General features: G+C 41.0%; 1 protein-coding gene across 6 annotated transcripts in view; it reads right to left on the bottom strand.

Annotated features, from left to right (window-relative positions):
- Positions 1-12,447, bottom strand: part of znf536 (zinc finger protein 536) — a 181,342-nt gene that overhangs the window by 61,302 nt on the left and 107,593 nt on the right. For all 6 annotated transcript variants that reach the window (XM_047819988.1, XM_047820013.1, XM_047819994.1 and 3 more), the window contains one exon: positions 2,640-2,798. In XM_047819988.1, the coding sequence (XP_047675944.1) occupies positions 2,640-2,798 (159 nt within the window). The remainder of the gene's footprint in view (positions 1-2,639; positions 2,799-12,447) is intronic.

Below are 12,447 nucleotides of genomic sequence, written 5' to 3'. Positions count from 1 at the left end.
ATTGAGGGTCATCTGCATTGCGCTTTGTATCATCTGCATGTCTGATTCTTTTAAATTAAGGAGAGATGTTTGTCTAATGTCAGAGGCTTTGTTCCCAACCCTGATTAGGAGGGAGGTATTTGGGCTACAGGAGGCTGCAGGGTGGTTGTTACCTGCTGATCTAAAGATCAGATTCATCACTTGTACACATACTGAACATGATTTAAGATTCAGTCAGGATGTTTTGGGAATCAGTTTTTTTTTATGCTTTTCCAGTAGAGGAGATTTATGGGAAAGAGAGTGGCATTACTGATTGGTTTATTCTAAAAGATTTCAGCTGTTGTTGTTTAACCAAAAAGATTGAATGATTGTGATCTTCAGTTCACAGTATGTCATTTGTGTGGCATGTCATTAATCAGATCACATGCAGAACTATTTAGATTGAAAAATAATAATAAAACAAAAATAAAAAAAATATATATATATCATTTCTTTTGGTGACATTGATTCATTCTAAACTTGGACCATGAGGGTGAAACCTTTATGACAATTATATATCCAACATGGTTCACACATCTTGCAAACAAATCAAAGCTGGTGTAAACTGTAAGGACTTCAGCAGTGTAAATACACACAGGCGCACACACACACACACACACACACACACACACACACACACACACACACACACACACACACACAAACCAGGCTGCCTGGTGAGTTGAGTGAGTGACTGAGTGAGTTAATGGAGCTATGGGACGAGGGCCTCTGCTTCCTCTTTGGAGAAATATGGCTCTTCTGGGGACCCTTCGCCTCTTCTGAAAGTATGCATAACTCACCCTCCCTGAGCTAGAAACATATTTCCCAGTTCTGTACCCTTGCTCCCCTGCTTTTGGGGACATATCAGTGCTGCAGCAAGGCTTAAAGCAATCAGTCTCCACAAGCCCAGGAGCAGCTGACTCCAACACTTTCCTTAGACCTGCCTGTCAACGGCCCTGCCTGACGCCTGTTTCCTCATTTCTTCACACTGCTAATTCATCGGTATACAATTTCTCTCCGTGGCTCTGTTCTTGTGCTACTTTTTGATATTTGAGACTAGCCTGAGGTTCTGTTATAAACTTTCTTATATTTTATACTAAACAATGTGTCCACAGCTGCGTGCTGACGGCTTTGTGACGGGTTTAAAAAGTGTTACAGAGAAACGGTACCACGTTGGCTGGCCTTGGCCTCTGTGTGTGTTTAAGCTTTGAGGCGTAATCATCAGCTCTACGGCTAGACGTGCCATACAATCAGACTTTAATTCCACCAGAACAGCAGAGCTATGTGCTTCTTATTAAGTGGGACGAATACTATTTGGGTGGTCTCCCTTCTTCCTTGTAAGAGCACACCAAAAAAATAACAACCATCAATTTCCTGAACCCGAGAACGATTTCCATTTTAAGTTAGAGCGAGAGTGCAAGCTGCCCTCAAAGCACTTGTTGAATAGTTTCCTCGTTCTTTTTTTTTCACATATCCCTCTGCAGATGCTGTTTTAAAGGCAGTGAGGCAAGTCGAAGTAAAAAGATAACCAAAAAAAGGATTTAAAAGGAAAAAAAAAAAACTGAATGTGTTAGTTATAAGACTGTAGATGGTTGATTTTATTTCACTGAAAGAAAAACATGCCATTTAATGTAGACATGCTATAATTTCATACAGAGTTTCCATTTACTCAGTATCATGAGCTCGGTCTATATCACAGCCGCTCACACTCACAGTGACCTTGCAGTGCTTCCCTGTGTTAACTAGGACAAGCTGTGCAGGAGAGTGTCTCTCGGCTTTGCGATGGCCTACACAGCACAATTTCAGTGCAGCGATTAAACCTGAACTCTGTACAGCCTTACTGTAGAAATGGGAAGCGCCGTAGTACATACAGGAAATCCAGGGTATGTGAGCCATGCTACTAGTCAGAGAAATATGACAAGCAGGATTAGGACAAAATTCGAAAGGTCATGGAGAGTCATTTTTGAAAGAAAGCACATGGCTGTGGTACTTTTGTAAAAAAAAATTGCCTGTGACAAAGTAAAACGAAATGTAGACGATTTGTTTGTATACAGCATTTATTGGTATTTGAACTACTGTAAGTTTATTTAGTTATAATTTTGGCAGCAGATTCAGAAACACACACCTCACTTTAATACTAGCCAAGAAATAGGAAGCTTGAAGATTTATAGGCAATGTGATTGACAGGTAATGAGAGACACCTCTGTAGCCTGATAGGCTGAATCTTGGTGGTCCACATAATTCATTTTGTCTCTTTGTAAATATTGTTCAAATATTTGACAGCTGCTAGCAGGGGTGGAAAAAATGAAAATAAGAAATGATATTTAAGTGAAAGGACAGCAAGTGGAAGGATCTGGTCAAAAAGAAAAAGTGAAACAAATTAAAAGTTTTCCATGTTGCGAGTTTTATTAAAAGTATATTAAAAAAAATAAAAGTATTAAAAATAGGAAAGAAAAACATAATATTTATTAGAATGTGATTACTAGTCATTATTAGTGTGCAGCCATTAGCTATATGGGAAAATTCAGATAACGAAATGAGATTTAAGATAAAAAGATAAGATTGTGTTATAAAGTATTTGTAAACAGTAAACATGGCAGTGTTACATTCTGTTTTCATACCTGTATGTATTCTCAGGTGGACTTTCAGGTGATGGGAGGTACGGAAGGACTTTCCACAGTAAGGGCAGTCTTTCATGGCGGATCCCACACTCCTCTCTCGGTGCTGGGTAACAGGAGGAGGAACTGCTCCTGGTGCTTTCGCCATCTCATCCCCAACATCTGAGAGAGACAGAGAAAGAGGGAGAAAAAACATAGAGAGAGATGTAATTCAGTGAGTATTCAGTTTCACTTCAAACCAGCCACATGCCACTCTGCTTTTCTTCCACTTGTTCATTTCTTCCCGTCTTTCGTTCTCCTTTCAGCCTTTTTGCCGCACAAATCTGCTAACACCACACAAAGTCAAACACATCAATGGGTTCACGCGCGCCACTCTTTTTTCCCCCGCTGCACTCTCCTCGGTCTGACAGAACGCTGACAGTTCAGAAGCTTTTCAGGTTGCTTTAGAGACGTCGCCCTGACTCCCTCCCCACATACACAATCCAATTCTTCCATTTTATCCCTCCTATCATCATCTTTACCGGGTAGCATATGGCGGATTGTGTCAAAACGAACAATACAGGAAAGGAAACAGCTATGTCAGCAGTTGGTCTGTGCCTTCGTGTTGCGCCCTGGTTTTGACAGGTGACGTCGGCGGCGTGGCTGATAGGAGAGGGTGATAACGAAGGCCTCGCTCTGATTGAGCTGCTGTCACTACAATACTCTAAACGTGTCAAGACCAACAAGCCCCAGTTCTGAGATAATTAACTACTCTGAACTGAGTTATTACAGGAGATGTTGGATGTTGGAATGGCAGATTATGCTGAGGTATTAGCACATATTTTTGCACATATGCTCAAATTATTATGCTGCATTAGATCTCAAGTTCATGCTGCTGTGATATCAGAAGCCATGCAGAAAGCAGGGTTTGAAACTGACCAGCCACATAACATAATAATAAACATGCAGTCATAAAGTTTTGTTGCTGCTTCAGTTTTCAGACTGTAACTTGAACTACAAAGTACTAATGGAAGTGAAGTAAAGTTTAAAAGGTGACTTTTTCTCAGTTACTTTGCGCTACCTGATATGAGATGTATGTGAGGAGAGAAACGGTCTAAATGGAGCAACCCACTTAGGCAACCGTTCCACACAATCTTTTTTTCCAATAAGCTTTCCATTTCTTTATATTATTTTCCCCCAACCCTTTTTAAAAATCAAGGGAGATTTAAGAAGTTAGAAAAAGAGAAAGGGTTAAGTAGGAGAAAGGGTGAAGTCAGCATTCTCCTCCACTCTTGTGACTGATCACGTGCCTGTGATTTGCTTCCCTCGCTTTGCCTACACACATTACATTGTACTGCATGCCCCATTTTTTGACCCAAACATACACACAATGATACAAACACCTACTCTGACCTAGTTCGAGTTTGTATCCTGATAAATTAGCTTTAGTGACAAGTGTGTGAGCCTTTTTTTAGGGAAGATACAAGGAGGGAGGTCAATTCACTCAAACATACTAAAAAACGTATTACTGAGTTGTAGCAGGTTCTAAAAACTTTCCTGTACTCATTTAAAATGGGCTTAAAAGAACGTGTACAACAAACACACACACACACACACACACACACACACACACACACACAAACACACACACACTCATGCACACATCCAGCCGGCCCAACAGCGGTGTCTTTAATCAGCTGACTGCTTCCTGGCTTTTAATATGGCCGTTCCAATTACTGTAAAATTCATCCTGTGCCGTATAACCACAAATATTGACAGTTTATTGCACAACACATTTATGACATTTGAAGGTCACCACATATATTACGCTCCATCCTTCTGCCCAGGGTGTCTGGAACACAGAGATTCCCGATAACCCCCCACCTATAACTATTTTCTCTGTATTGATTTTCCATTTCACATCCTCTTTTTATGCAAAGGGGGAAAAAATCGGTTCGAGACACACAATATTAAAATGATTGTCACAAGCCAAGTATAGGCTTCATATTTTAAACTGCTAATATGTACAAACAATAAGTCTCAAGGGTGGCTTTTGTAGATGCTGAACCACAAGAATCTTATTTTGCACTGTGCTTTAGAGACATTTACTGTCATTGTAATCAATTGTGTTTGTGGAAAATCTAAATGAAAAATGTATAAAATACGATTCATTTGTTTGTGTGGAAAAAGATTAAAATCAAATAGAATAGAATGGTTACGATATGAGCTGCTAATTTTGGAGATGATAAGTAACTATTTAACTGAAATGTTGTTTTTGCTTTATTTATTTATTTTATTTATTTATTTTTTAACCAAAATTAGAAATCTGGACAGTGCTGAGGTGTGAAGTGTGGATTATGCTGTATACTGGGCCTCCACTAATGCACTACAGCTAACTGAAACAAAGAGCTGGGATCAGACCAAGGGCCAGTGGCATGAGCCATCTGGGAGGAGGAGGAGTATCAGTCACTCACCCTGCTGTCTGTCTCATGTCTTACACACACACATACACACACACACACACACACAGACTCAAGCTACTCATGAGCTACCACCAGGGTGTGTATGTGTTTACTGTAAGAGAGGATATGGACTTTATGTGGATTTGCAACAGCGTGTGTATGTTTGTGTGTGTTTGTGTGTGTGTGTATACGTGTGTGTCTGTGTGTTTGAATGTGTGCGTGCATCCTCTGGAGTCCCTCCAGATGGACCACACCCTGTTCCCATTAATGAAAAGAAAGACAACAAAAACAAAAGTGCCTCCTCTCTCTTAATGGTACTTTTCCTATCACACTCGCCACACCAAATCAGGTTGTCGTGTGGTTTTGATTGCTCTCATATCACTTTCCGGAAATAAAAAAAAAGGAAGAAGAAGCAATCATAAAAACACAAGATGTCTCTCATCTCCATTACAATAATGTGTCACGTGTCTCAGTCAAAGCCATTGACCTCTCTCTTACAGCAGCCTGTGCAAGGCAACAGAAGAAAATGCTACAGAAAAAAAATAAGACAGAGACAGATAGAAAGAGAGAGAGAGAGAGAGAAAGAGAGAGAGGTAAATGTGATGACATCATTTGAAAGGCATTAGGCTTTTAAAAATGCACCCGGGGGGAGTTGATTTCCTTACGCTGGAGCAACACAACACCATCCGGCTGATGTGCGCACTACACGCTCTTTTTTGATTTGGACCAGTGCCATCTTTGTGAACGGGCTGGTTCAGGCGAGTTAATCAATTTGAGGTTTAGTTACACTGCTGAGGCTAGCATTCTAGCGGCTGCTTGAAAAGTAATCGGAACTCGCAGAATTTATTAACCAAACACCAATTATCATTAAACACCACTGCATTATCTCTTACTTTTACTACCTGACAAGCACTACTTAATGAAATTTTAGATTAAAGTTATTTAGCTTGCTGATTTATGGTGGTCGAAGTTCTTCATGCAGTTTCGCTGCATGGATCTCAGCTTAGGCAGATTTTATTTTTTTAGGTGTATGCCAGTAAATGTTTCATTGGTATCACAACAACGAAGTCTTTTGCCCAGAAAAAGCAGCGCAGTCGCATTGCCAGCGTTGGCCGTGAAAGGAGCAAACCAAACCCTGACCAGAGTGTCAATGAGGAAATAAATTCATAAAACATAATGAGAATTTAAATAAAAAAAAATACAGCTTAAATTCAAAAAGTGTTTATCCCTGCTCTGTTTGTGAGATGAAACAGCCGCAAAATGTGTTACATATAAGGCATGTGGGTAAACAGGGGCACCAGATGTTCTTTGATGTTAATAATGGCATTTATTATTAATATTAATTAGACTGCATTCAGCAATACATTTGGGCCATTTCCAAGTCAATTAAGCAAAATGGCATTCGGGAGATGTTGAAACGACATTTTAAGGCAGGTGTTCAGCGGTCCCCTAATAAAACATTTTCGCAGCAACTGAAAAACAACCCATTTTCAGCAGATTTTCTTTTCTTTGTCTGCAGGAGAGTCGTGTTTTCTTGCTCCAAGCACAAGCATATTTAAAAAAAAAAGCTTCATTTTAGTCATGAGTGGTTTTGCCCCCCAAAAAACAGACATGTTTTTATGTTCTAGGTATGCCATTAAACTCAGATTCACATGATTTGAGTATTCTAAATTAAAAAAAAAAATGTAAAAAAAAACAGGAAGATTAAATAAAAAAATATATAAATAATCCACATAGACCTGATGGGCAGAAATGATGGAGAATACGAAATAAGGATGTTTATTTGTCTTTACTGCAGATTAAATCTTGTGGGTATGTGCAACATCATTTTGACAGCTTAATTCTAGGGTATAATATAACACTCATGGCCAAATCTGCATGTTCCGGGCACCAAATGCCGTACACATGGACCATACACACAGCTCAATGGCACATCAGCCTAAAGAACTAATTACTCAACACATGGTAGTGAAGTCACAGCAGGGAAAAGCTCAGCTGTCTATATAATTCTGCTCCTATGTCTAAGTAGAAACATACACATTAACACACAAAGAGACAGAAAGTGAGAGAGAGTTTTAATGATCTACAAGGTAAAATCTGACTTTAAAGAAGGGCTCTGCTGCACATGCTACTTGCAGCTAGCACCGATTTGGCAGGAAGGCCAATTTTTTTTAAAGCTCGGTGAGGCTCAACCATACAATGGTACATTAACAATCTGTGCATTCATTTATCAGCCGATGCGTTTTTTTGGACTGTGCGTTTATGGCGCAGTGCACTTTTCATCGCTGAAAATTAATGAACATGCCTCCCCTCGCAACAAACATGCACCTGTGCCGCCGCGATGCTAATCACAAACATTTATATTTATTAGCGACGGGCTGAGCGAAAGTGGGATTATAAAAGGAGGAGGGAAGACTGTCCTTTTTCTGCTCGCTGAACAGAACGGCACATTTCTCTTTTTTAGAGCACATTTGTTCTGCCTGCGAGTGGAGGGGGTCAGGTGAAATTAAGCTTCAAGCATTCTGCCTTCGATTGCAAGGAATTAGAAATCATTCATGCCTTTACAAGCTTGACTGAATTCACTCTATCAATAACACTGCTTTCGATGCAGTTTAATAGGACACATAAAACACCATGCTTCGATATGAATCGTTATCTCTTTCTCACTGCAGTCAGAAATGACTTGCTTACGCCTAAAACCTGACCACGGTGTCTCAAGGTCTTCATAACACACCCCGTCCAAGCAGCGTGAGCCGCACACCAGCACAACAACATGACATTGTCTCAGGAGGTCAGCGAGGTGAAAGTAGCAGAACCGTGCAAATGAGCCACATTGACAGCGCTCCTGACCATGGAGAACCCCCCTTCCTTTATCTCTCTCTCTCTCTGTCTTTCTCTCACTTTTTTCTGTGTAGCTCTCTCTCTCTCTCTCTCTCTCTCTCTCTCTCTCTCTCTCTCTCTCTCTCTCTCTCTCTCTCCTGTGCACCCTCCCTCCCTCCGCTAGTGACAGAAGGTGCGCCTCTCCCTCTTTAAAGGCGAAGCCTCTGCCGAGCTGGGGGAACAGGAATGGTGCCATAACTTTCCGGCTGGCACGCACCCATCTTTGTTTTCTCCTCTCGAGTTGCTTTCAGGCTTCAAAGAGCAGCAAATTTACAAAAAAAAGAAAAAGGGGAAAAAAAACTAAAGTAATAAACAAGTCCTGAGAAAAAAAAGCAAAAAACAGGGTTGCTGAGGAGGCAGTGAGGTCTCACTAACTGTATTATTCTGCAGAGTGATCAAAGCGTAAAGCACAGGCGGAGGAACAGGAGACGACCGCTGGCCTGATGCAGGAACCCAGGGGGTTCACGTGATCAGGAACCGTCCTAGGTATGAGTGGGCACGAGCAGGCCCCAAGGGTGGGTATCTTATAAGGAGCTCTGCTTCACTAGGGCCGGCTGCTCTTAATAGTGGTAAATATTCATTGGGTGCTGACTGTTTTGGCAGGAAGGAAGTGTTTGTCATTAGTGAAGCCTGAATAGATTTGGTCTGCATAGAGACGGCATGATTTCTATGGATCAGTCGTGCAAATCGGCTTCCTGATTTAATTCTACTAAATTAGAAGCTACCTTTCGTATGTACATATCCGTGGCCATAGTGATATTAATAAATATTAAAATGACACAAATAGAACAGCAGACTCATCTGCTGCTGTGCCTTTAAAACTCTTTAAACGGTCGGACAAAAAAAAAAAAAAACACATTCTCGCCTGACATTGATTTCCTATTCATTTTTCTAGCCGGCCAAATCAACAAGTACAACAGGCAATCATAAAGCTGACTTACAGATCCATGTCCAAGGCACAGCTACAGCACCCTTCTGAATCCATTACCTTCGCTGTAAAGCCATTAGCTTTCAAAAAGCATCACTCCTCTCCTTTCATTGCTTTAATGTGAATTAAAAGAATGCAGTGGTACTTGGAGAAAATTACCATAAAGGTTATGACCTGATGCACAATAGAATTATAAAACCAGACACCAAGACAGACTGTTTCTGTAACACTGATCTGATGAACAAAAAATGTAACAACCTGCAAGCCTTTAATATGTGGCCTTAAACAAAATCTCTTTTCTTACAGCAGATCTAGTGTGTGTCTTTTTTTTTATTTTTTTTATCTTGAGCCATGGGTCCCATAAATTGTACCGCCAAGGACGTCCGCTGTTTTACTCATATATGCGCTTGTCCAGTGCCTCGGAAAATGAAATAAAGCGATTTATCATGCCAAACACAGCGCTATGAGCAGCTCTGAGTCAGGCTGGGATATAAGCCTGTCTCTACACTGCCTCTTTTCCTTATCCTCGATATTAGATATCATTTATTTAACCCACATTAATCTGAGTGAAATGTCTAATGAAAGTTTGGCGAAATGTAGACAAGGAGTAAAGTAGCTAAGAACAGCCTGGTAGGCGGATTTCTGAAAAGGGTGATGATTGATAATAAAATGAAGCACACGGTGCGAAAGCTGATAACAGCTACATAATCACGCGTGTGAAAGCATGTGTGTGTTTGTGTACGTGTGAAATGCGGGTTCGTTCGAGATTCGGTCAATTTTGCTACTGTAACAAAACGCATCTACAGTGTATGTCACATTTACACATGATCACTCCTTCGCACTCGTAGCTAAAAAATACATCAGAGTGATGATTTATTTGTGTTGTAGCCCAGCACCCAACATCCCCCCCCCACCCCCAAGCCCACCCATCTATCACAACCTATTCTCTCTCCACCACTTCTCCTTCCACAGCTTCCATTCTTTTCAGTTTGCTGTGCGTCACCCCTAACACATGTCTGTGAGAGAGCCCGCTCCTATTTCCTCCACAGCCGGAATGTTAATTTGTTATGAAGGTCATTGACAGAGAGTAATAATCACCATTGGGGATCTAACAATTTGCCATTTCTGAACATTGCAGCACAGATGACTCAACTATTAATAGACCACCCCCCATCTTAATATGACTAAAAACTATTCCGATGATTCCACAGGCCAGAAAAAGCAGCCTTGTGTCTTTCTTTCTTGTCGTCTGTTTTATCTGAGTGGAGATGTCTGACATTTGGAGCAAATTAATGTGAACCTAAGCCTGGTGAAAAGCATCGTATGACAGGATATTGAAAATTAACTCACATTTTTACATAGAGAAGGGGCTGACTTCTGCCCTATCATCTCATTTTTTTTCTCTCTTTTTTTCCCTCCCTTGCTGTTTTTCTTTTCTCCTCTCCTCCACTCTCTCTTTGTCTCTCTGTAAAGGACTGTGTTTGTACAATACCACCAACATGCTGACACTTAAGCATGACCCGAGATTCCATTATATGGATCCGATGTGGCGAAATGTTTACAACTAAACAATAACAGTTTATTTCAAAACTCATTTACCGCCGGCCTCGCTGTTGCCAGCGCATACAGACATATGTGTCGGAATTTGTCAGGCGAACAAAATAATTCTGGCCGAAGCTATTTTTATCAGACACCCAGCATTTGTTCATTTTAAATGATCAGCATTTATGGAATGGAGCGAGCAAGTCGAATCCTTTATCTACACAGCCTCAACATCTCAAGACTAATTACAAATTAATCTGAATCTGTATATCTGCACTAAGAGGGCAATAACTCAGCACGCTAAGATCTATCTCTTATATATTTATAAATATCCTCAGATGGCAGCATTGGAAAGGATGATCGTGACATAATTGCCTTCCTTCTATACCCATGCAGGAACATCAAGGCCAGAGATTGTGAATATTAATAACTGATCATTAGCTCGATAAGTGTGTGTGAGCTCAAGTTTTGGCTGATTCCATTATGGCTGATCCTGGGGCCTGAGGAGCAGCATGCGAAGGTCGCATGTGTCACCACCAACTCTCTGTCTTTTTCTATAGATGAACTGAAACTATGGTGTTTAAAGGGTTATTAGATCACTGGATACCTCATATAATCAAAGAAAATGTATAACTATTATAACTTTAGTAGTCAATCATAGTAGTAGGTCTTATTCCTGGACTTCTCTAGTTGAATGGAAACTTGGATAGATAACTTGTAATAGCTGCAAATGTAATCCACTACAACTCAGATCAAACTGTACTCAAAAAAAAAAAGTGAGAGTATTTTCCCAGTCAGCTGATCATGCACCTGTGATACCCCGTCACCCGAACATGTCTGCTCTCTGTAACCCCCCCTCTTTGCCCAGGGTCTGGCGTGCTCTTACACTGCGGTGAACCTCTGGGCACCTTGACTGCTGTTAACTGCTTGTGGCACGAGCGAAGGAAATGGGTCATTAAATGAAACGAGCCAGGGCCAACCTCCCAGACTCCCAGAGCTGTTTCCAATCAGATAGCTTCCTTTAGCAGGAGCCAAAGTCTCACACAGCATTAGCGTCATTAAAGGGTCTTACACGCTCTCTCTCTCTCTCTCTCTCTCTCTCTCTCTCTCTCTCTCTCTCTCTCTCTCTCTCTCTCTCTCTCTCTCCACATTTCTCTCTCGCTGTCTCTCGTCCGCTACCCCTGCTAATGTAAGCTGTACTGAGAATTGCAATGATGGAGTTTTTGATGTGAAAGAGGAAAAGTGTGGACATCTTCCGTCAAGGTAAATACTAGAGAAAAATGCTGTCCATAGCAAAGAGGCGCCATAGCCATAGATCAGACATTCACTTGACAGACCTTCATCTCACTCTCTCTCTCTCTCTCTCTCTCTCTCTCTCTCTCTCTCTCTCTCTCTCTCTCTCAGACTATCTATCAGTCTTATTTCCCTACTTCACTTTTCCACACACATAGTCTTCCTGGAAGTCTGTGTGTTGCGTGCATGTGTGGCAAGGCTTTCTGATGAGGGCCTATATTTATACAACTGAAAATAGAATGAGTCCTTGCTGCCAATCAAAGTGCAAAATATGTACCGGAGAAACACATTATCGCAGACGTTGAAACTCGCTCACACTTGTTGCCTTCGTGTCTGTATATTCCTCCTTTCTCTTTCATTTTCGGGAGTGATAAATGAACCGTGTGCGATTCTCACACCTGTCCTAGCATCCTTTCCTCACCACCACGATAAGGGATTTCATTAACGGCAGAACGTTTGGGCTGAGGGAAACATAATTGCTTGGCTGTTGTTGTTGCCTCCACCGACACCCTAATTTCCTCCTTCCCTTACTCTTGACTGTTAAGTGATCATTATATCAAGAAGCGAAGGGAGCAAGGTTAAAATATCGACATGTGTTCAAAACATAGGATTTGTAGCGCTGAATAGAAGAAAGAAGGAGAAACACTTAAAAAAAAAGAAAGAAAAAAAGAGGATGTATAATGTGGTAATAGAATGACAGTAGAAGTGAGAGATAAGATCAATCGGG

This window comes from Tachysurus fulvidraco, chromosome 1 (assembly GCF_022655615.1).
Source record: "Tachysurus fulvidraco isolate hzauxx_2018 chromosome 1, HZAU_PFXX_2.0, whole genome shotgun sequence".
In the NCBI taxonomy this organism is placed as follows: domain Eukaryota; kingdom Metazoa; phylum Chordata; class Actinopteri; order Siluriformes; family Bagridae; genus Tachysurus; species Tachysurus fulvidraco.
Note: the sequence above shows the minus strand (reverse complement) of the source record. Positions and strands in the feature narration are given on the sequence as shown.